At 48.7% G+C, this 19946-nt stretch overlaps 1 protein-coding gene across 2 annotated transcripts; it reads left to right on the plus strand.

Moving 5' to 3' along the window:
- Nucleotides 1-1121: 1121 nt before the first annotated feature.
- C2CD2L (C2CD2 like) lies at nucleotides 1122-19052 on the plus strand. Of its 2 annotated transcripts, none has more exons than XM_066564359.1 (14): nucleotides 1122-1367; nucleotides 2694-2789; nucleotides 3164-3283; nucleotides 5206-5316; nucleotides 6171-6287; nucleotides 6901-7018; nucleotides 7182-7305; nucleotides 7842-7906; nucleotides 8498-8625; nucleotides 8928-9099; nucleotides 10444-10542; nucleotides 11198-11331; nucleotides 11827-12109; nucleotides 13533-19052. In XM_066564359.1, the coding sequence occupies exons 1-14, from the start codon at nucleotides 1122-1124 to the stop codon at nucleotides 13751-13753; spliced, it is 2034 nt and encodes a 677-aa protein (XP_066420456.1). In that variant the 3' UTR covers nucleotides 13754-19052. The 2 variants fall into 2 exon arrangements, with proteins under 2 accessions (XP_066420456.1, XP_066420457.1); XM_066564360.1 differs by having other exon boundaries at nucleotides 6174-6287.
- The last annotated feature ends 894 nt before the right edge of the window (nucleotides 19053-19946 follow it).

Raw genomic sequence — 19946 nt, forward strand, 5'->3', positions numbered from 1 at the left:
CCGGCCGGCGGGGTGGCGAGCCGTGTTACCGGGGTGCAGAATGCGCGAGATCGGAAAAGTGAGCGGCCGTTGGGTTCGTTTCCCCACGTGTTTCCTCAGATGTCGGGAAAATTCAGTAAAATACCTTACTGGAGATTTTTGATTGTCAGGAAATCTGTAACTGCTGATGGGCCCTCGGGGCATTTTTGGGGGCTGGGGAGGGGAAGGCAGGATAGGCTCAGTGTCCATTCACTGTTCTGTTTGTTCAGGTGTCAGTCGATGAGCAGAGGGGGAGACGCAGCAGAAAGTCCGGTAGCAGTAAGAAGAACTTTTACGTACCCTGCAGCTGTATGGCAACCTGAAATGGTTTCTGATGGCTTTATCTGATTTTTCTGATGGCTTTATGGCCACCTAAGGAGCTGCTGCTGTGTTGAGAGGCCACCTCTGCTCTGCTGTCTGTTGCATATATACAAAAGTGATTTTGTAAACTTTAAATCAAACTTTGAGGCGGGCACACGGTACTGCCGGGGAGGAAAGCACAGCACAGAGGTGCAGGGGAGCCTGTCTGGCCAGAGGCCGCTGCTACTTTGGGTTGGGACTGTCGGGAGGTGATTAAAACTCGTGTTACTTGCCCTCTACGGCGAGAGTGGCACAATCGCGAGCAGACGAACGGAAAGGTTCTGCGGTGCTGCTGTGTCCTGCGTGCCTGGTGGGAACGGTGTAGTGACCCCCATCAGAAAAGAACGTGACGTGAAGAAGAAAAGCGTCGCTAATCGAAACTCGGAAAGCCGGTGGGGACTTGAGCTTTCAGATTGCGGCTGTGCTCCTATTTCATTCCCCCAGAAGAGAAGACTCGCGGCAGCAGCCGTGAGTTTTCCGGGCCCTTCAGACCGGGTACCACGGCCTGCCCGCAGGCCCGGGGCGGAGCAGCGGGCGGAGTGTGCGCCGCGGCTCGGGCGGCGCCGCCGGGCCGCGGGGGGCGCGCGCGCTCCGCCGCGCCGGAAGGAAAGAGGCGGCGGCGGGTGCGCGTGCGGTGCCGCGGGGGTGCGGCGGGGCCACGTGCACCCGGTGCCGCGAGCAGGGCAGCGCCGCGGCCCGCCCGCCATGCCCGCCGCGCTGCCGTGAGCCCCGCGCTCTGTGCCATGGGGCCCGACCTGGGCTGGGCTGCGCTGGTGCTGCTCTTCGCCGCCTCGCTGCTCACCGTGGCGGCCTGGCTGCTCCAGTACTGGCGGTCCACGGCCCTGCGAGCACTACGGCGTCGCGGAGCGGCGGGGGAGGAGGCCGGGGCCCGGGCGCTGCTCGCGGCCCTTCTCGCCCTGAGGTCCCTACGGGAGCAGTGGCAGCGAACTTGGGTGCGAGCTCTCAACAGCCAGGCGCGCCGGCACGGGGTACGGCAGGGCACGAGCGGGGGAGCGCGGGCAGCGGCAGCGAGGTGAGGCGGGCCGACCCGCCTGCTCTTTGTTCGCGGGTGCCGGGACAGCCGTTCCCCTCACGGCGCTCCGGCCGGAGGAGCCGTTAGGCACCTTGCGGACGGCTCAGTTCGGCCTGCGTGGGAGCACGCTGCGGTGTGCGAGCACGGAAAGGGCGGAGTGCGTTACCACGCGTCGTTTAACGCGGGTTGAGGCAATACTGTAGTCGCTGATTTTCCACAGCAATCTCTTCGAAATTTTCTGGTATTTATTTTCATTAATCTCCCGGTATTGCCATTGTATTATCTGCAGTTTTGAAGTTCATGAAGGAGAGTATGCCTTGATGATTCTATATGGAAATAATTCCATTATAGCTTGTGTTGCCTGCAAAAGGCAGGGAAGCAGGGACTTAATGCCTACAGAAACTGTGGTCCAAAGCAGTTCAAAGTCTATTGCAATATCCTTTTTTTTTTTTTTTATCGTATAAGTGGGAAAGGGTTTCCTTTCTGTTAAGTTGCGTAGGAAAATCAGGTGCTAAAAAAGATTAGCAGGAAGCTGACATACTTGAATAAAAAGCAGTTAAAGTCCTGAAGAACATAATGCAAACTTGTGTTTGAGTTTTCCAGCAAGATAAGAAAAGTATCTCCCTTTTTGAATTAGTGACAAATTCTAGGCTGGATTCAACGTGAAGTGCCTTCCCCCACTTAAGGTATAGTGCTCCCCTGCTTCCCCTGTAGAAACTCACCCTCTGCTTCCGTGCCCCTCTTATCACAATGCAATAGTCAGAGTGTTGCCAGTTGCCCATATCTGATATGCTGTGCTTTTCTGTCATGTGTTGAATTACTCAGATTATCACAAAATGACCCGAATGTATAAGTTCTAGAATTCAGGACTCCTGTAAAGGGAAGATTAGCCAGTGGCTGAATTGGCATGCAGGCCCCAGAAGGCCCCACTTCAGTTCCTGCTGCAGCTGCTCCTTGTCTGGAGCAGCATTGCCTCAGTGAGTTGCTGGGTCTAAAAGCTGTTTTCTGAAGCGGGGTGTGGGAGTTATCCTGGAGGACTTTGCTTATGTGAGATTCTGGATGAGATTTGGACTTTCCTGGAGGTGCTCGGATCTGTGAATTCAAGCTTCAACTGGACACCTTGTTTCCTTTCTCTGTATAGACAAGTTGAGGCGGGTAGAATTACAGTGTGCGATAGTTCTGGATGCTGGCTGGAGTGTCTCTGGGACCCCACATCATTCATCCTCTTTGGAACTATCAGGGTGGCTCTGACTACTGGCAACTAACAGTTTTCTCTTTGCAGAGTTCAGTGCAGATCACATTTGAAGAGGGTCCTCAGTTACCACAAGCTGCCAATATAAGTTGTGTGACATGCAAGGGACTGTCAGACCACAGCATGGTAAGGCTTTGCTGTTCTAAACTGTGCAGTTTGGTGTGATGGTGTGTTCTGCAGAGACTGCTGAGGCCTTTCTGATGGAGATGGTGGAACCAGGGAGGTTTTGGGTGAGGTCTGTTTGGAGGAATTTGGAGGCCTGTCTCCTGTTTGGAGGCTCTGGAGCTGTGCACGAGCGAGCTCTGTGAGAGAAGATATGTTGGTGGAGCTGGGATGTGTGAAGGCTGAACCCAAACATCAGGGTTCTACTGTGGTGAGTGGAGGATTGCTCTTGTCACAGCACAGGGTCTGAAGTTGCAGGTTTGCAGCTTTGAACTTGGTGAGAATAACACAGCAGCCTCTTGCCGGGATATAAACTCATCTTTTCCATTTCTTTTTAGGTGCTGTGGTGCCATCTGTCAGCTGAAGCTGTGAAATTCCCTGTCTCTGTTACTCAGCAGTCCCCAGTTGCTGTTTCTGTGGACACGTATCATGTCACTTTGGCTGTGCTGCAGGCTCAGGTAGGGATTACAAGAAGTTAAACATTGACCTCCCTCCTCCATCTAGTCCCACGCTGATCGAGGAAGGAGGACCTGATTCAAAGTGCAAATAAAGGCCTCATTGGGCTGGGAGAAGCAGTGTGTTGTCACTAACATTTGGTGAGGTATCAAATATTCCCCATCTGTATGCCAAGTCTTGTTTTCTGAGTCTTCATATGCAGATTTTGGCTATGAAACATAGCTGCAAGAAATTCCAGAGAGTTTTGAGACATGGCAGCATCCTATATACTGCTTTCAAGTGGGTATTTAAGAAGTGAGAAGTTCAGAGAATTCAATTCCCCTTGTGGCATAGTGGAAGGGGAAAGGTATGGGAGGGGAAAGGCTATGTAAAAGTATGGTGTCCTGGTAGTGGGTGAGAAAAAGAAATCAATGGTGAGGAGTAGTTTGCTTGTCAGTTCCCCTCATTACGTTCACAAGAGCACGGTGCAGCTTTTTCTGTGTGTTGGATATCGCGAGATGCTTATTCCAGCAAAGAAGCTCTGAAATCACAATGGGTGGTAACTCCATAGTTACTTTCTGGCTGGATTTGATTCTTTGGAATGTGGTTTTGTTTCCATCATGATGAAGGACATGATGCTGGAGATGGTGTCTTGCTTGGAGGTAGTGTGCTCATATGTGCACAAAAAAAAAAAAAAAGAAAAAGAAAAAATAGACATGGCAAAATTAGAAGTAACTCAGTGGTAGCAGAAGCTAATCCCATGCTGTCGCAGACAGTTTGAAGCTTGTTCTTGAACCTTTTTGCTCTCAGAAGCTTCATTACAATTTTCAGCATACTTTTATCAGGTTATTCCAGTTTGATTTTGTACCTCTGTTCTGTGGTCATCTCCAGAAATCCAGAGCTCCAGAGAGCTCCTCTCTCTCTTTAGCATGTACTGTGCCTGCTGCCAGTCTAGTTATGGGCAGCAACTGCAGTTGCTTTTCATTTCTGAAAGGTCCCCTTTTTCACGTCTCATCCAATTGCTCCCCTACTCATTGGCATTTTCTAGGTCTCCTTGTCTGCACCTGGTGGAGTTTTGGGTTGATTGTTCGTGTAAAGGAGTTGCATATAGTATTCTAATTGAGGTCTTGCTGCTGCTGTTTTATGAAATGCAGGTTAGATTACCACACGCCTACCTGTTTTTTGGAATACTTCAAGTACTGTGTTCCCAATTGTGCCCTGTGCCCTGTCTATTCTGGCACACCTCTTGTTGGTTACTTACGTGGCCACTGTGTCTCATATATGTTGCTTTTGTCCGATGACCTTCTGTGTTGTCAGTAAATGTCAACCTCGTAATTGAGAACTATACTGAATTCTATTACCCAGTTTTTAGTAGGGCTCTCAGTTCAGTTCCGTTCGTGTGTGGTTCTGCCTCTATCTGTCACATTAGTGATGCTTTTATGGGTACGTGGGTGTGCAAATTCTTAACTTCAGCTAAACCACAGGATGGTGTATATTCTAGTTTGTTGTTACAGACTTTTGGTGACCCAGGTGGGTCTTCAACCGGGGGATCATCTTGTAGAGATGCATTGCTAACTTATAAATGGTTGCGTTTACGTTTGGCAATGCTTAAGTGATGTAACTCAGTAAATATCCTATGTGTTGGTGCCCAGTTGGGCACTTTTGGATAGTACTCTGCAGGCTTTTTCTTCAGTAAAAGAAAAAATTGATATTTTTTCCCTCTGGTGGTGCCTGGGCATCCAGTCGTAGTGTGGAAGCCAGATCTCGCCATGGAGCTTCTGCAGCTGCTTCATCCTGTAGGCCTGGAGCACTTGCCGTTCCTATGTTCTGTTTTTTACTGTTGCACTGATGTGAGGGCCTTTCAATTGCTAAATTTGGAATGGGGCAAAAATCACCTAATGTAAGCAGAAACTAGTTCCAACCATGGATATTTGTTCTGGGCCAGGTGGAGATCCACTTGGAGGAGATACAGAATGAGGGTCTCCTGGTGTCATGGACATTCAAAGACAGACCAGACTTGGACCTTTTTGTTCTTCCACGACTTGGGCTTCCTGAGGTGAGTGGCTAACAATGGGAGGCTGACTGTGAGTGGAGGAAGGGAGGAAGGAGCAGAAACAGCTAGAAGGTGGGCTGCTGTGGAGGAGAAGGGTTGGCAGCTCAATGCCATGCCCCTCTAGGGCAGTGGAGAGGATTCTTTCATCCTGGAATCAGTACTAGCTCAACTGTGTCAAAGCAGCATCCTCAAGAGGGCTGAAGTGGCACCAGTATCTGTTGAAGGCTTTCTGTCTATGTTGGTTCCTCCTGCTGTTGTCACATGTAGAACTGCAAAATGAGCTGGGTTGCCGCTCTTTCTTTGTGTGAGGTGGTGTTTGTTGTTGTTGTGTTGGTTAAGTTTGATTAGGTTTTTTTGAAGGGATTCATTAAAATTAAGAGATTAATGTGGGGAATCCCTGGGTTAGAGGTTTAATGAGCAGAATGTGGGTGTGCTTGCACTTCTGTGATCCAGATAGATTGGCTGATTTGTTGTTCTGTTGACACTTTTGTTACTTTATACTGAGAAGTCCTAGGAATTCGGCTGTTTTCCCAAAAGTGTGGTGGTACCATCTCCTGAGGTGGTGAGCATGTGACAAACTATAAAATCTGTATTGTGAAAATTTACACCAGATAAACTTCAGAAGTAGAGGCTTAGTTTGTCTCATTTAGAAAGCTTGCATTTGCCTGCAGCTGCTACGCAGAAGCTTTAAGCTCTGAGGAGAGCGAGGATGGAATATGGGAAGAGTGTTTGGGAGGTTATTACTGGGAGAATGACTGTGTAGCATATTAGAGGCTTGAGAGGCAGGTGGAGCTGTAAGCTGTAAATGTGTCCATTTTTTAATGACATTCCTGCATTTCCCCTTGATTTACGGAGAGAAGGATGAAGGGAGAGCAGATTTGTCCACTATAAAGGATCTGGTCGAGGATACCATTGTCAGCACGAAGCCAGCCATGATGGTGAATTTGGTGGCCTGTACCGCAGTAGCCAGTGCGGTAAGTCACTCTTCTCGTGTCATTCTTGTGCCCCAAACACAGGCCCCAAGACAATTCTGAGGGCTGAGGCTCAGGCAGGAATCCAAGGGTTGAGTTTTGCTTCTGGGCAACAGCCGAATCCTGGCCTGCACTATCACAGGGGTTTGGGTACTGCAGTGTGGTGCTTAGGGATAATTAGAAATTGCTCCCAAGGGCTTCCACCTTTTTTCTTGAATGCTGATTGTTGGTCATGTACTTGTGGAGCTGGACTGCCTGAGGTGCATCTCTTTTTGGCGTTTGCTCTTGCTCTGAACATGAGGGCTCTCTCCAAGCCAGCATTTGCAGACATGGAATGGCCCATGGTTTGTCATCGTCAGTTGACTGTCCAGTAGCCAGCAAGCTTGTTCTTGCCTGTCTCCTTCTCTGTCTGCCCTAAACTTCCCATCTGAAATAACATTAGGGCCCACTGGACGTCAATAGCCTGGGAAACCTGCAGCATCTCTTGATGGCTTTGCGGGTATTCCCCTGTGTTGGTGTGAGGAGCTACTTAATAGATACAAGGACGATGCCTCTTGCTGGTGTCTGCTGGTGAGTGAATGATAAAGGTAATGGTCTTGCTCTCATCATTCCTCAGATACCCAGCAATAAGTTGACTCGAGAGTCCCCGTCCAGAGTAGCAGCAGCCCCTCTGGTTTCTAAGCTGTTGCTCCGGAATCTTCGAGTGCTGAACTTGGGCTGCCAGGGAAAGGGAGGTAAGAGTGAAAACATTGCTGATCCACAGGGGCAAGCGTGCAGGTGGCGAGATTGGAGCGAGTGGATGTTTTGGGTAGGTTTGAATGGAAAAGAGGGGTGTGTGTGTGACGAACCACTGCCTCTTGTTGACGAGTGCACATGTGCCCTCTGTCTCTCTTGCAGGAGTTGGGGAGATACGCTGCGTGGCAGAGCTAGACAGCCCCCCGCAGCAGAAGTGGACGAGGCCAGTGATAGGTGGCAGTGTCGGTGCTGCCGGAGAGATGGAGTGGAATGATGAGTTCTTTCTGTAAGTGTTTGCTCTCTTTCTGGCTGGAGCAGTGTAGGTGGACCGGCACGGTGTCTGGTATCATTACCATGCTGCAGTAAGTGATGTGCACGGTGCAGAGATGAAGCCTGTGCCACAGGGCAACATCTGTTTATGCTGCCCCTGTGCTGGACTGCTGATTGGGGCATTTGGCCCCAGCTTGCATACATATTTCTCGCTTCTCTGGACACTCTGTGTTTTAACTGGGTGGGCAGAAGCGCTAAATGTAGGCGCAGCAGGTGCAATAGGGCTGTAGCATAAACAGCCTTTCAGAGGCATTGCCCTCTCAACTTCCACTGTCAGCCTACACAGCTCTGCAGGGCACGCAAACCAGAATTCTCATTTTTGTCATTTGGTACTCTAGTCATGTCCTCCATGGTAGTGCTTGCTACTGAAACTTTAGAGAGGGTGATGAGGCATGTGAGATTTGAGGGAGGGAAGATGCAGAATGAGGTTGTTTGCTCCGTGGCCACTTTAGAAAAGATTGCCTAACACCAGCCCGTCTTCGGTTTCAACAGGGAGTTGGGACCTAGAAGCAAAGAACTGAAACTACAGGTGCTGAGGAGCAGCGATGGAGGGGGAAGTGAGTACGAACAACCCTAAGATGGGTTTTAAGACTGGGAGGCAAAAATGCCTAAGGGACTCCCTGTGCTTTAGCTCATGGTAGTTCTCTATTGGTACGTGTGATGAGTTCTGCAAAGGATTTTTCATATTTAGCTTTATGTGAGCTTCTGTGACTCTGTGAAGTAACTCATTTTGTTCTTCTTGCCAAAATGGTATGGGTCTGACCTTGAATCAGGAGGTTCCTGTGGCCTGCCTGTCTGCATTCTGAAGCAGGCAGAAGCATGCAGGATTTTGCCTCCTGTATTAGGAGAGCTTTGCATAAGGCTCTTAACAGTTCTTTTGTACTCAGTCGGGGACCTAGTACAGCATCTATTTTTGATGGAGGCCACACAGTGGTCATCTTTTTAAGGGAGTTGATTCCTGAATTGTTAAAGAGGAGCGGAGGAGCATTGCTTGCCCCTTCTCCCTCTTGAACTTGGGAGTTAGTGGAGTTGTGGCAATGTGCTGTGTTGGCCTATTGTGCTGCTTCCCAAAAGCAGGGATTACCTTGGAGATGTCTGAGGTGCTGAGGTCATGTGAAGTGTTTCATTTTTGCTCTTCCTTCTTGCAGATGTGCTGCTGGCATATGCCACACTTTTGATAGATTCTTTGGACAAGCAGCCATCTGGGAGACAGGTCTGCTCACTGGCCCCGGGAGCTGGACAGTCACTGACAGCTGAAGCTACCATTGCATTGGAGGTGAGCTCATGACCCCACAAGCTGTGCATACATGCATGCTCTGGAAGAGTTCATAATGTGAGCCTCTAGCTGGAGACACGCGTGTTTGGGCCTGAGCTTGGCACAGAGGGCTAGCAGACCCTTGTGCCATGGAGGGGTGGATGTCACCTGACCCTTGGTCCCTGAGCCTCTCGCTGTTGAACTTATGCTGTACTGGGAATGACTCCTTGGTGCCCAGAGCCGCAACTTTTGTTGCCCAAACATGCCTGCCTTTCCATCTGGGAAGAAGAGTGCCTCTCTGATCAGTGCTTTACTGCTTATAGCTGCTGTACCAGGAGTCTCCTGCATCTCTGAATGCTCCACATGCTACATCTCTGAGAACCAGCATCACCCCCACTAAGAAGGTGGAGATGGACCGGACCATCATGCCTGACGGCACCATTGTGACTACTGTCACCACAATTCAGTCCCGGCCCAAGGCAGACTGCAAACTGGGTGAGACTGTACAGCAGCAGGTTTATTGTACAGGTGGCTCCTATGGCAGCACAGATTTAGCTGCAATTATTCCCATGGCTGCTCATGAAGGCAGTAGCAAAACTGTTTAGCCATCACACCTGGATATGGCAGGCTCACGCTTTATGTATTGCTTTTGGTGTGTGGGTCAGAACACGGGCGTCCATGCTGTTCCCCTAGCGTCTTCGTTGGAAACTCTTGTGTAGCCCTAGGGTAGAGAATTGCAGTTCTGTGTCTGGAGGAGGTGAGGGAGGGATGAGCCTTTCACACACCCTTTTGGTGGTGGGAGGTCTAATGCATATGCCACCACGTAACCTGTGCATGATGTCAGGCTAAGTGTTTAGCCATGCTTTCTCTAGTTTCTTCACTGCTAAGAGTTAGGCTGAACATACTGATTGTGGAGCCAAAAGCATGTTACTAGGGGTTGTTGCTGCTTGTGATCTGGCATCCTGGTGAATGTGGTGCTGGATGTTCCAAGAGGCGGGGCTAGGAAATTACAGGAATGAAGTATTGCTGTGCGTCAGCTTCACAGGACTTGCAGCCCAGAAAGGCAACCCCATATCCTGGGCTGCATCAAAGGAAGCGTGGCCAGCAGGCCAAGAGAGGTGATTCTCCCCCTCTGCTCTGCTCTTGTGAGACTCCGCCTTGAGTACTGTGTCCAGCCTTGCAGCCCCCCAGCACATGAAAGACATGGACCTGTTGGAGTGCGTCCAGAGGAGGACCTCTAAGTTGGTCACGTACCTGGAACACCTCCCTGTGAAGAAAGGCTGAGAGAGTTTGAAGCTGTTTAGGCCAGAGTGGAGAAGGCTCTGGGGAGACATTACAGCAAGCAGCCTTCCAGTACCTAAAAGGGGGCTTGCAGGAAGGCTGAAGAGTGATTTTTTTACAAGGGCATGCAGTGGTAAGGCAAGGGGAATGGCTTTAAGCTGAACGAGGGTAGATTTATATTAGCCATTTGGAAGAAATTTATCCCTCTGAGGGTGCTGAGTTGCCCAACTGGCACAGGTTGCCCAGGAAAGCTGTAGATGCCCTGTCTCTGGAAGTGTTCAAGAGCAGGCTGAATGGGGCTTGGAGCAACCTCGTCTAATGGCAGTCTGGTTGGAACTAAGTGGTTTTAAGGTCCCTTCCAACCCAAACCATTCAGTGATTCTGATTTTTTTCCCAGCGGGCTTCTTACTGCCACAAAGCCTTACAGAGCTGCCTTGCAGACTCTCCAAATGCTCGCTTGAGGCTTTTGGGGGTTGTGTAGGGGGCACAATATGATAATGTAGTAGTGTAAGCTTCATCTCCATTTACTGGTATCTTGGTATCTCTTTTGCTGTGAAGATTCACCATCGAGGTCGCCTTCCAAAGTGGAAGTGACTGAAAAGACAACAGTGCTCTTGGAGACTGGCCGCCCTCACGGCCACTTGCCCAGCAGTAGCCGTAAGTGCTTGGAAATTTGAGGCTCTTACTGAAATAACTGTGTTCCTTAGCCTGTTTTAGAAAGTGGCAATCTGAGTGCGGTTCTCTGAACTTGCTTGCATTTTCTGCTTCAGAGAATGTCCAAGTGCCTGAGTGAAGGTGGGGGCAGAAGGCTGGTGGTGGTGGTGGTGGTGTGTGGGCAGGTAAAAGACATTCCCCTTTGACTCTCCAGTCAGGGACTATGAGTTTTCTTGTGTTTCCTTGCTTGACGAGTACTTTCCAGGCTATCCGGACCCAAACAACTTTGCTCACCCTGCACTTGGGGCTCTGATTGTGTCTAGAACAGAGCACTGCACCTCTTTTGACAGTTTGCTGCCAAAGCAAACTATTGGGAGTCTTTGGAAGTCTTTGTTGAGTGGCGGGGGGAAGGGGAGGTGTATTTTAATGATATGCCTGGTGGGAAATGAAACTTTTCAGGTACCTGAAAAAGCCAAGAGCTACCTATGCAGAGCTTCCTTCATTTTGTTTATTTGGACAAGTCTCTCATAGACTTTGGGTGGGGAAACTGCATTCGTGTGCATGTAAGTTGCCTATCGCAAGCATTGCAGTCAGAAAGCAACCTTTTGCCTCTGCTGAAGGTTGCTTCTCCAAGCATTGGTATTTTTCTCGTGCTCAGGGGATAGCCGTTTGCCCAATGGCTTGGATCCGGTGGCTGAGACGGCAATCAGGCAGCTAACTGAGACGAATAACAAGACCACCAAGAAGACACCAACGAAACGTAGTACACTGATCATCTCAGGAGTGTCCAAGGTCTCTGGTAGTTAGGAGCTGCATTTCCAGTCTGGGAGGTTGCTTCTAGGGATGCGTGTGTGAAACTAACCTGTCCTGTAGGGACCGGTGTGGGAAGGCTCCAGCATGGATGACTGGCTCATCAGAAACCTTTAGCTGCTTCCCAGTGAGCATTAAAAGGTTCCTTGCCAGTCTGCAGGGCAGCTGCCAGTGGGAGTTCACAGCGGGCAGCTGCAGAAAGGGATGTGGTTGCCATAACTGGTTTTGAACCTGGTGGAGAATGTAAGTTCTCCCTGAACTTTGCTGCGGGAGTAAGGGATGTGCAGCAGAATGCCTTGTAATCGGCCACATTCCAGTACCTTTCAGCCAAAGAGTGACAATTGTCCATTGGTGCCATCTAGCACTGATGATCTGAACTGGGCCACCCATATGTAGGTATAGATGGAAGTAGGCAGATGAATGGAATTCTTTTGATCCTGTGTTCATGTCTGTCTGCCCCTCTAACCCCCCCTTCAGGTACCTATTGCTCAAGACGAAATGGCACTTTCTCTGGGTTATGCTGCATCCCTGGAGGCCACAGCGTATGGGGACTCTGAGGCAGACAGCACAGCTGACCAGATGCACGATTTTACTGAATTGTCACGGCCACTGGAAGCGTTGCCATCGGGTCAAAGGGACAGTCAGGAGCTGGATGAGACAACGCGATCAGATGTCTCTGAAAGACCATCCGTGGAAGATGTTGAGTCTGAAACTGGCTCCACAGGAGCCCTTGAGACAAGGAGCTTGAAAGATCACAAAGGTAAGCATGAACTGTTAGGTAGGGTAGCTAACATGAGCCCGTAACATTAGCTGTACGTGAGGACAGAGTGACATCCAGATTCCCCACCCAAGCATGGGGTCTGCAGCCACCTTTTAGCATAGCAAAGAGCAGCTTCTGATGGAGCTGGGAGGAGCCTGCTTTTGTCTTGTGGTTTTTCCACTGAAGTGACTTGAAAGGCCTTCATTTGTAGGTGTCTGATTCCTGTAGCCTTTCAAGTTTCTGTGCTCTCTTAGATGGGAACCCTGTACAGCCTGTGTATTATAGAAAACCCCTTTTCTCTCCCTGGTCTCCAGGTCCACAAATTGGGCACATGCCCATAAATAATGATTCATCCTCTGAATTTGGCCACCTGTGGTGTGGACATGGAGGCCGCCCAGCAATGTAGATTGTATTGGCCTTGATTGCCCTCCTTCTTTCTCTGTTAGTATCGAAGCAGCTAGTGCCTCTGACCCGTCGTAATGTAAGATGCTCACACAAACTCACTTATTTTAAATGATGGAGTGGGCTGCCCCGACCTAGCTGCTGTCCTGGCCTTTCCACACATTTGTCAGGTGGATAGTGCACCTTGGATTTTTCTGCTACCGACTTATGTAAAGAAATGCAAATCAAAATCTTGATTACTCAGACTATTAGAGTGGAACAAATTTTCGGGAGTTGTACCCTGTTACAGCTAGGTATGATTTGGGCTGCGGAGGCCCCTTTTTGGAATGTCAGTGGGTAGAAGGATGTGTGACCCAGATTCCCAAGAGAGCTGGTGGGTGGGGAACAGAGGGAAAATGGAAAGCAAACCCCCTCTGTAGGAAATACCATTGTAGTGTTATATGGCCTGCAGGTTTTGTATCTTGTCTTTCTGATCCATTTGAGGTTGAAAGCAATTGGCATCTCCACCTTCTCCTGCTTGTGGGAGTCATAAGGAGCCATTGGCATTACTTGCCTCTAGACTGGGCACATCATGAAAATGCAGGCAGTTGTTCCAGGCGCTAGGTGACAAAGTTAACCCCTGTGCCCTTGAGACAGGCTGATCTGAGAGGCCTTTTCCGTCTTGTATGTTCCTCTCAGGGTCTTCAGGTTCAGATGATCTCACTTGTTTTCCATTCATGTGAGTCTTGGTTGTCATTTGAAATGCTGCACGCTTCCACTGAGAGGAGGATATTGTGTAAAAGGAATTTTCTGCAGAGGGGAGATGGGACGGAATGTTTAGTGAGGCAGCTTGTTGGTGTTGCAGTCTATCGTGAACTGAGACTTTGCCTTGGGAAGCTGGGATTAGCCAACCTGTGTACGTCTGCCTCTCAGTGTGGAAGAGAACTGCTGTATATCTGAAAATGGCTGGGTGTGTTACTGTCCCTGAAACTTGCCAGTGCAAGACACTACCATGGTTTCTGTCTCCTTCTTGTCTCTGCAGTTAGCTTTCTTCGGAGCGGTACCAAGCTCATCTTCCGGAGAAGGAGCAAGCAGAAGGAAGCAGGCCTGAGCCAGTCACACGATGACTTGTCCAATGTCACTGCCAACACCACCACCAGAAAGAAAACTGGTAGCTTCTCTCACCGCCTCATCAAACGCTTCTCCTTCAAGTCTAAATCCAAACCCAAAGGTAGTGACAACACATCAGCTGGTGAAAACTGAAGGAGGGAGAAGCCCATTGGAAAGATGTCTCAGAGATTGTTTTCTAGTCTCTTGTCTTCCCACTCCATGGTATCTGTGACTTGCAGTCCAGTTCTTTCCAACCTTGGCTGAGGGAAGACACCCCAGTGCTTTATGCCGTTTGGGGAGCGGAGGTGGCAAACCCGGGACTTAGGTTGTTTGGCTGCCTTGGCTTAGCCTTCTCTGCTTGTTGCACCCTACTGTGCTCTCCCAGAAAATCCAGGTGGCATGCTAATCCCGCTGGGGGTTCCAGGAACTGCAGAAATGACTCCGTGTGTGTCATCAGGTGCCTCATGGAAACGAGGGGCAGGTCTCTCAAGTGGCAACCTTCAGAGTTAAAATCAAGAAACTACTGGGTTAGCTACAGGGCCAAGAAGTGTGAGATGTAGCCTCATTCAGGTCTTCTAGTGACAGAGAATGATGCAGTCACTGATGATCTAAACACTGCTATTGCTTGTGCTTGGTGCAGAGGCTGTAACTTGAGGTGTGCTGCGGGGTGATGTGTTCCTGAGCTGTGAGCTCTCAGAAGACAGCTGTCAGCTGTCAGAGTTGTGGTCCTCCATCTGGCTCTGCCATTGGAACAGTGTCTGGTTCAGACAGCTCTGAGGAACCCCTGTTTTCTGTGCTCTGTTGGTGAAGGAAGAAGTCACTAAGAAGAAGGAAGTTTTAACTACTGTATAAGTTTTCATAGAAGCCCGAGCCTTCGCAAGAATGCCCGGTCAGTGCTGTCGGTTCTGCCACCCTGTGCAGCCACCCCGTGACACAACGCTCCTTCCACATCTGTGTTCTTGAACAGGGAAGGGCATGTACTGAATGCACACACCAGCTATTGTATGAGCAGATCCCTTACTCTTGGGGGTTATTGGGGATGTTGCCAAAGGGCTGCCAGGCTGTCTTCCAGACCTGCCGAGTGTCCAGTCTCGTGCTGTCATGGTTCTCATGCCAAGGACTGGCACCATGCTGGGGATGGATGGCAAGGAATAAGGCAAGGAATGTAGTGAAGGGCAGTCTAATGGGGAGCCTGAAGGGGCTTGCACATGGCAGAAAGAGGCAAGAGTTTACATATTGTCACTGATGGGTTTCCTTTAGTAGAGGGAATCTTTCTGGATTGTATTTGGTATTTCCTTTCTTCTCGCAAACACGGTCCCCTCTGTTCAAACAGAGGACATTTCTGCAGCAGGTACTTGCAGAGAGGGAGAAGTGTGCAGGGGAAAATAAAATCCCTGTGCAGGAGGAGACTGTCCTTCTAGAGAAACAGTTGTCCGGTCTCCTGGCCCATACACATTTTATCTATTATATTCCCAGAAGTTTCCTTCAGATAGCACATAACAATGCTCTTTGGAGATACACTCATGTCCTGTCAACATGCCTGGTTTGAGAGACACCTCCTGCTATCCTGTGGGTTGTTGAGCTAAGGAGGTAGGACAGAGGGGAGAAAAAACCTCATGGAAGAGCTATTTCCCAGGCCTGACTGGATTCTCTAGTTCTGCTCTTCCATCAGAGTATCTCCTGTGGTAGTGTCTGCTGCCCTTCCTTGTACAGGATGCTGCCAACCGAAAAAGCAGTTCTCTTGATGGCGCAGGTTAAATGTGTTTCTTGAAAGGACAAACCCTGACTTGCTGATACTGCTACCGTGTGCCATTTCCAAGGACCAGAACGTGTTTGGTGTGCTGCAGCAAAAGGATTTACAGGTGGCTGTTTCTTGTGAATTTGTACAGGTGGGGAAGGCCAGAGTTTCCAAGGGTTGTAACTGAAAGTGCCTGTGTGTGCTAGCAGGAGGGACTCCTGGCTGTTTTTCCTGCTGATTCCTCACATGATTGGGCATGTATGAATCTGAAAAATCGTATTGGTTCAGCTGGCTGACCAGGAATCTCTACATCTGTTTTGGTCTGTGAGTCTTTGTTGTTCTCAAACTCTGTCATGTCTTTTATCCTTTGTTTCGTTGTTCCTTGTCCACATGGCACTGTGGCTTTGTTTGGACTTCCATGCACTATGGATGCCAGAGAACTCGCTGTTTCTCACTGACAATGATTTTCCTTGATGTCAGTGACTGGTTTGCACTACAGTGCCATTAGAACTTGGCCATCTGTAGCTTGCCTATAGCAATCCAGCCACCGATTTCACATCACCTTCTTTTGCTGGGTTGGTGCCGTGTGGTGCTGTCACATGCGGTCTGACACACCCTTGTTCTCAAAGTCTCGGAGTTTGGTTTTTGGATTTTATTTATTCATTAGAACACCATGTCAAGGTACTAAACCATGAAGATTTGAATCCAGACAGCACCACTTCTCTGGCAGGAGACTGTGAAGCCTTGCACTAGAAATGCTGGTTTGAGCAGAAGATCCTATGGCATTTCAGTTGTAGGTTAGTCAAGGACCTACCATGAGTCTCATTTGCTAGTCCTGTGTTCTTTTCTTTAAACTGTAAGAGCTTGAGCTGTCTTGGTGTAGAGCGGCTGGAGGTGAACACCGTTCACCGTTCTTCGGAATCAGGGATCTGAGGCTCATGTACACAAAGGAGGACTGTGAGGGCTTGCCAACGTTGTCCTTGTCACTGTAGACTGGAGGCAGAGAAGGCAAGGTTTCTGTCTGACAAACACATACCTAGATTCTTGACCAGCATATTTTGGTCCGGCTTGTAGGAGGAGGTGATAGGAAAGGGAGTTAAACAGAAGCTCCAGCTACTCACTGGCCTTGGGGACCCTTTCTAGCTATGTTAAATGGGCAGTTCCTGTCATACATCTGTGGCTTTCCTGTTTTGTTCCTGGTTTGTTGGCTCCAGGCTATGCCTGCCAGTGACTTGCAGTGGAGATACAGTTTTTGAATTTTTAGCAGTGTTTTTTTACCATTGGCAGTAAATTGTGCTGCAAATCAGTATCTGGTTAAACGGCTTGCAAAGGAAAGGGATGTTGTCAAGTGCTGGCAGAGCACATCTTCAAATGTTAGGTCCTACATCTGCTTGTGTTTCCTAGAAGAGATGTATTTTTCTGACATTTTGTTGCTTCTCAAAGTTGTACAGCATAGGAGTGCTATTGTAACCTTTTGTCTTCTTTTGAATGTTCTCTGTAAGTCCAGACTGGTTTTCATGGTGTTTGTCAAAAGTACTGTTTGAGGAACAGAGGGGATAGCAGGGTATGGGTCTGCTGTGTCCAATGGAAATTTTTTGGTTCTGATACTCTCCTCATTAAACGTGTTGATCTTTCCTCTTCTTATCTGAGCAAGGCTTTCTTTCTGGCCCACAAAGATGTTTTCATCCCCCAGAGAGTAGGTGCCGTTTTTTTTTAATCCTGACTTTAAGAGCACGGGTTCCTGGTTCCTCAAAGGCATAAATGGTAATGAATTCACCTCGTGGTGGAGGTGTGGTTATTGGTGTGAGAAACAATTTGTCTATCTAATTTTCTCAGATGGAAAGAGAAGGTCACACAGGGCTCTCCAGAAGCTGCAAAGATGAAGTTCCCAGGAATCTCCCCCCACAGAATGGCTGCTTTAAGAAACCTCTTTTGTATTTAATGTATTCTGTGTTTCTGGCTTTAAGACAGAAGAAATGCTATTTGAAATCTACTTTCCCTGTTAAACTTCTTCCAGATACCTGTGCCCTTGCCTTGGTGCTGCTGTGGGCTCTGTGGCATTTCATAATGCTTGAGACCACAGAGTAACCCCATGAATGGCACAGGCCACCATCAAAATTTTTAAGCTCGAGTGATCTGCAGTTGGCAGATTGTTGTCTCAGGGTAGGCTCGCTTTTTGCACCTTGTGAAATTGGTCCTTGACCAAATATATGGTGGAAAAGGAACAGCAGAGCAGTGGGCTTGAATGCGTGGAGGCTTCAACCTGCATATGAGGGCCTGCTTTCCAGATGCTGTGTTTTCCTACTGGCTGCACAAGCAGAACACTTGACTTGTACATGAAGCCAAAGTAGGCATTTTGTTGAGATTATTTTGGGTTTTTGTTTGTTTTGGTTTGCTTGGAGGGTTTTTTGGTTTATAAGGGGTTTCTTGTTTGTTTGTGGTTTTGTTTGTTAGTTTCCTATTTTGGCTGAACAGATTTACTAGAATTTACCTGTGTATTTTCACTTCTCTGAAGAAAATAGATTTACGTTAGCTGAAAGCTGTAACTATGCTTGTAAGTATATTTCAGTCTAGATAAATCTTCTCCCTATGCTTAGGGGCAAGGCTGTTTAGGAGTCTCATCATCCACAAAGCCCTCGGTGCTGGCCCACGAGAGATATCCTCTTGAGTCAGTGGAAAGCAGACACAGGAAAAAATGAAGGGAACCTCAAAACCTCAGTGTTCTGAGGGTGCCATAGGGTTTAACATGACGGATGTCTGAGGCCAGAGGAATTGGGTGCATGGATGTGTATTTGCACGTGCTTATAATTAGAGCATACTCTAATTATAGAGTATGTGGTGCAAAGTGACTGAAGACGACAATGCCGATAGATGGGACAGGAGAGTGGCCTTACCAGCTTCTGTGGCATTCATACCCATTTATTGCACAGACTTATGCAGGAGCAGACCTGAGCAAGCAAGTCCAATTCCTGCCCCTGCAAGCACCCTCATGCAGCTTATGCAGTTGAGGGTGGGGTTTTAGGCAGCTTGACTGAAATGGGGAAGAGCAAGGGGAGACTACTTAGCTGGAGAGCAAGTTCAGTGAAGGGGAATGTAATGAAAGCTTCTTCCAACCACAGGCAAGTGCTATTTTTAGGTTAGAACTGGGCATCTGGCAAATGTTCTTGTTAAAGCAATGATGTAGTTTCTCTTGGGACATTGTTTGCTAAACCTACAGAGAAGTAATTTCTGAGTAGCCGTGGAGATGCTTGAGTGTTTGGAGGGTTGTAGTTTGTGGTCTTTCGGCATTGTTCTCTCCATCCCAACTCCCCTACTGCAAGGTCACGGTGAGTCTCAGGGTAGAGTAACAGTCCCAGCATTGGTCAAACTTCTGGCAAAGGTGTGCTTGTGATCTCACAGCTCCTTCTACAGGCATGACTGCTTCACATCACCTTTCCTTGCTTTGTAAGGTACTGGACCAAATACCCACACGGAATTTGAATTAACACCCTTCCTTCTGTGTGCTCTTTTGTACTTTGATGCTTTCTGTCTGGGTGGATTATTTTGACCCCACATTGTTCAGGTGGGAAAGAATTGGAACTGTGTAGCTAATAATGAAAATAAAACTACATATGACTAAATGAAGTTCTTGCACCTTTGTAAATCTCAAAGAAGAATTCTATTGCTGTGTAATGGCTGAATCTGTTAACTTATTAAACCACATGAAAATCAAAACCTGAGTCTGATGTCATACTTGGTGTAGTGCTGTGTATTTCCCTCCAACCTGTCCCTGAGTGGCCGGCTGGCTCCTGAAATTCTGCACTGTGCAGGATGCCTCCCAGACCCAAGCTGGCATCAGTGCCAACTCGGGCTAGTTTGACAGTGCCAAGTGGCTTCTGCAATCTGCCATCAGGAACCTGCGCTGGTGAGTTTTGTTTGCCAGGGAAAAAGGCTGGAGTTGGCGTTCAGGTACCTGTGGTGCTAAGTGGGTGGCCGTCTGCTGGGGTTCTGAAATCCAGGTCGCCCCTGGATTTCATCCCTCACTTCCTCCACTGCCCACCGGTCATTCCCTACAGCAGCATGTGGGAGGCCTAACACGGTCTTTGGGATGACACACAGACATTGCGGGCTGAGGGGCAAATATGGGGCGGGGGCGAGGAGAGGGGGGGGTTGACAGGTCGAGAGCTGACACTGAGGGTTAGGGGTGCAAAGGACACAGGGTGCCAGGTAGGGTTGGGGTACAGGTGCAACTGTAATGGTGGGACAGCCCCAGGACTCTCCCAGCAGGTGCAGGCAATTACCCTAATGGTGGGAACAGCCCCAGAACCCTCTCAGCGGGTGCAGGCAGTTACCCCAATTAGAAATGATGTTTGGAGGCCACAGAGTTACAGGTAGGAGTTGAACAGTTTTTTAGGGGTTTTTTTTCGGTTTTTTCAGGGATTTTAAAGGATATTTTAGGGGATTTTTTGCAGGAGTTTTTTAGGAATTCTCTGGGAATGTTTAGGATACATTTAGGGCTTTTTCAGGGCTTTTAAAAGAACTTTTTAGGGTGTTTTAAGGGCTGTCTTAGTAGTAATTGGAATTGTTAGGGGTGTTTTTGGGTATCCTTGGGGCTTTTTTAGGACTGCT

Source organism: Molothrus aeneus, chromosome 22 (genome assembly GCF_037042795.1).
Source record: "Molothrus aeneus isolate 106 chromosome 22, BPBGC_Maene_1.0, whole genome shotgun sequence".
NCBI lineage: Eukaryota > Metazoa > Chordata > Aves > Passeriformes > Icteridae > Molothrus > Molothrus aeneus.

Excerpts from the sequence above, each read along its gene's own strand:
- C2CD2L (XM_066564359.1), top strand. The coding sequence starts at position 1,122 with ATGGGGCCCGACCTGGGCTGGGCTGCGCTGGTGCTGCTCTTCGCCGCC. Across the intron at positions 2,790-3,163 it reads GACTGTCAGACCACAGCATG|GTGCTGTGGTGCCATCTGTC; the intron begins GTAAGGCTTTGC and ends ATTTCTTTTTAG. Across the intron at positions 5,317-6,170 it reads CACGACTTGGGCTTCCTGAG|AAGGATGAAGGGAGAGCAGA; the intron begins GTGAGTGGCTAA and ends ATTTACGGAGAG.